We start from the raw sequence: 4,237 nt of genomic DNA, 5'->3' as shown, positions 1-4,237 counted from the left end.
AAATTATTTACAAATTTGAATAAACAACACAATATGTAACAAAACATTTAAATTAATACTCAATTAATTATTTTACAAATTTGAATAAACAACACTATTAACAGTATTCCGTTGGATTTTCTGTAATTTATTATTCCAAATAAACTATATGGCGATTTGATATTGATTGTTACATTTTTGGAAGGTCTTTATAGTTATCATTTCTCTCTTTTAAATTTATCTAATGCATTGCATTTTTTTGGGCGTTTTAACGTATACTGTAAATGTATAGGCCATACTCTTAAAGAATTTTACACCAGAGGGGGGACTCGTCATTTAGAAACATCTCGTATTATTTATAAGAATTTTGAGGCTATTGAGGAAGTATTATTTTACTTTTAATAGAATTATTAACTAAAATATTTCCACTCATGATTCAGTTGAAGCCTCTAGTCTATTTTCTCAATGCGTTATTATAAATTATATTATATTAGCTATTATGATTTGTGAAATATTAATAACAATAGATCCACTAAATAAGTGTATTCAGTCAGTAGGCAGTGGATGATAAAAATTTCATTCTACAATTAATATTGTTACATTATAGGAATTAATAAATTAAAATATTGGTTATTGAATAGTAATATATTTTAATTTATATAACGTACATTCATTATATTTATTCAAATAATATTTTTATTTTTGTTATGAATTCAAATTCAACTTATATTACTTTTTATTTTTCGTAACCTTACTTTTTGTTTTTTTGTTTAATCATATATACTAGTAGATAGCCCGTCAAAAATGACGGAGAATGAGAATTTTATTCGTTTTTTTAAGAAAGATGTTAACTTTTATTTAAAAATCATATCCAATTTATATAATTTTTAAACCCCCCCCCCTCCCCATTTATGTCAAGTCCAAGCAATGTCATTGAGTCCAAACCATTAGTAACATTTAACATTAAAAAATTTCAAGCCAGGTCCAAGCTCATAATATTCGGAAAAAATTTCCAAGCGTTCAAGACCTTATAATTTATAAAAAAAATTCTCAAGCCTAGCTCAACCCATAATAATTTTGAAAATTTTTTCCTAGCCCGGCCCATAATAATTTGTATAAGATATTCCCAAGTCAGGTGCAAGCAAATATTAATCTTGAGGAATATTTTTCAAGCCCAGTCCATCCCATATTAAGTTTCAAAACTTTTTCCCAAACCCGGAGATAGTTAAATTTCTAAATATTTTATAAACACAAGAAGGGGAAATCTCGGATTTACCAATTAGTGGGTTAACTCCTTTTATCAAAAAATTAGATAAGGGCTATCTATATCTTTTGTTAAGTACAAAAAAATGCTATCTTAAATTACAAAAATGCCATTCAATACTAATGAAACTTATATGCAATTTATTTATATATTTTTTAAGAAATATGTTTTTCTTGCCATATAAATTTAGGTAATTTTTTTAAAAAATGATGAGGAATAATTATTACTCTGTGTGTCTGGTAAAATTAAGAGCAAATCCTTTCAGTCGTCTGCAGAAGGAAAAATTAATGTATAATATCATCCCATTTAGGGTTGTAGGTGAAAGTAATGAATAATGACGGATTACCAAAGCAGTGTACAACACCCATTGCGTCCTGATAAAGCTGAGGCCCTGGGCTACTGGTAAAAGAAGAACGCAAAATGATATTTCTGCCAAAGTGTCAGTTTTGGTATCCCCCTCTAAAATAGAATCATGTATGCCTTGATAGAGTTCGGCGCGTAATTTGGATTGATTATTACGTATAAAATTTAAACGAAGCGTTTCCTGTTTGGCATAACTGTCGACGATAAATTGGTGAAAAAGACGTTTGGATCTTAAAATAACATTCTCATCATCCTGCCTGACCATAAAGCGATAGGCATAGTACTCTCTGCAGGTAACATTTATTAGTTGAGTTCTATAATGAATGGATGGGTGGTATCCAATATCGCCTCTGGGAAATAGAAGAACATATTGTAAGGGATCGTATTAGGAATGGAGCTCGTTAATACGTCTTAAAGGACCACATAGAGTTTTTAAGATAATATCTCTATGGGCTATATGATCACTGCCATAACCAGGTAATAATATTGCTATTTCAGATGGGGTAGGTTTATTGCGATAACGTACGTCAAAACTTGGAGTAGATTTTAAGTTTAAGGATATGTTAGGAACGCCAGTAGCATAGAAGATACTCTCAAAAATTGAGAAGCAAAGGGGTTGTAGGTGTGAACAATATCCTGCAATTCCATTAAAAGACAACGATCTAAAAACGGAACCTGGCTATGTCTGTTTTCTATCTCATTTATACTATCATGTATATATAATTGGGCAAATTTAGGTGTTTCCCCTAATGTTGATAGGAGTGAACCAATGCGATGATGAACCTGTCCATTAATTTGAAAGGTATAATTACCTGATCGCGAATTGGATAAATTTTTATTTATATTAACTCCTAGTGAAGGGAATGACAGTGCGGAATTATAAGCTCTTATGTTTGTTAAAAAGTGGGATGATGAACAATGATTCCCGGTAAATAAACGTAATAAATTTGGTGGTAATTGGGAAATTTTAGATAAAATACCTTCCCATTCAAACAACATGTAGAAAACTGAATATTTCTACATGAGCTTTTTGATAATTTTTCTCCATTCCACATTTTAGCATTGCAGAAGGCGCATATTTCTGGCATATTTCTGATATCTAATATAGGTGAGTGGTGGTCATCAAATATATGTCGAAATATACATGGTAGAGGTGCCATAGGGAATGTGGTAGTGGTTATAGAAATATCAGTTGACGGTATCTGGGTGATTATAAAATAAACCTATATATATAAAACATTAAAAACCTGCAAGGAAGTTAATATCAGGCGTAGGTCCTTATTATCCTGCATACCTGTAATTCTAGAACGAGTAAGGCGTTTGTGGAGTCGCCATTTATTTCTGTGCTTATCTTTAATAGAAATATCATGTTTTGTAGCTATGTGAGGGATTAAGTTTGGGTTAACCTAAAAAAAATAAGGAAATCAGGCATAAATATAAAACATTATTATTGAAATAAAACGAACATTAAAATACTGTACTGAACCTGTAAGGGGGTCAATATATGCATATATCTAGTAGTTGGGAGGCTATCATCAAAAAATAAAATTTGTCTAGTTGGGGACTTGTCAAGACTATCATGTTTTTCTGAACATTTATTTTGTATTTGTTGATTATTAATGGTAGATATATCAATATTTAAACGATTATAAGGAGGAAATAAAGAAGGGTTTGTTATCTAAAATAAAAACAGAAGAATAATATAAAGAATATAAATTCAATGAACCTGAAGAGGAGTCAATATTAGGTCCAACTCCCGAAATAGTGGGGACATTATCAGAAGCTAAAATAGATGTATTCTATAATATAAAAGAGTATAAAAAAATATATATATAAGGCTATCTTTATTTTGAGTTGTTAGTAGATTTTGTAGGGCCTCGCTATCCCTAGTGCGTTTCTTTTTTTGATCTGCCATCTTTTTCTTTTATTAATGACGGATAAATCACCACCTGTACAATCATTAACTGAGGTTAGGACATGGTTTGTTACCTAAAATAAAAACAAAAGAATAAATAAAAAAAATAAATGCATTGAACCTGATGAGGAGTCAATATACCACCTGTACAATCATTAAATGAGTGTAAGACAGGGCTTGTTATCAAAAATAAAAACAAAGAATAATTTAAAGAATAAGGAGGAAATAAAGAAGGGTTTGTTATCTAAAATAAAAACAGAAGAATAATATGAAGAATATAAATTCAATGAACCTGAAGAGGAGTAAATATTAGGTTCAACTCCTTAGAAATAGTGGGGACATTATCAGAAGCGCCATCTTTTTCTTTTATTAATGACGGATAAATCACCACCTAGAAAATTAAAGTGAAGATAGGAAAGGGAAATGATGAGAAAGGGGAATGTAATAAAAGAAATTAAAAGGGAAAGAAAGGAAAAGAGAATTTTAGTATTTTTTAAATTTAGATATTTCCCATATTTAAGACTGTTGTTAAAATAATGAAAGTATGATATCTTTAGTAAGGATACATATGTTGTCAATGCATAATCAGTTTACATTTTGTATGTTACTGAAAACTATTCTTTGAGTTAAAATATATATCTTTATAAAAATATTAACATAAGACTAACATTTAATAATAAAAAATCTCAATATAAGTTCAAACCTGGAAAAAACAT

At 29.5% G+C, this 4,237-nt stretch overlaps 1 protein-coding gene across 1 annotated transcript; it reads right to left on the bottom strand.

Moving 5' to 3' along the window:
- Positions 1–1,991: 1,991 nt before the first annotated feature.
- On the bottom strand, positions 1,992–3,685 carry LOC135930229 (uncharacterized). Its single transcript, XM_065467013.1, has 6 exons — positions 3,643–3,685; positions 3,333–3,595; positions 3,093–3,284; positions 2,854–3,012; positions 2,587–2,808; positions 1,992–2,198 (listed from the first exon to the last, which is right to left on the bottom strand). Exons 2-6 carry the CDS (start codon positions 3,378–3,380, stop codon positions 1,992–1,994), a joined length of 828 nt encoding a protein of 275 aa, XP_065323085.1. The 5' UTR covers positions 3,381–3,595; positions 3,643–3,685.
- Between the last annotated feature and the right edge of the window lie 552 nt (positions 3,686–4,237).

This window comes from Gordionus sp. m RMFG-2023, chromosome 1 (assembly GCF_954871325.1).
Source record: "Gordionus sp. m RMFG-2023 chromosome 1, tfGorSpeb1-WG-v2, whole genome shotgun sequence".
Taxonomy (NCBI): Eukaryota; Metazoa; Nematomorpha; class Gordioida; order Chordodea; family Parachordodidae; genus Gordionus; species Gordionus sp. m RMFG-2023.
Note: the sequence above shows the minus strand (reverse complement) of the source record. Positions and strands in the feature narration are given on the sequence as shown.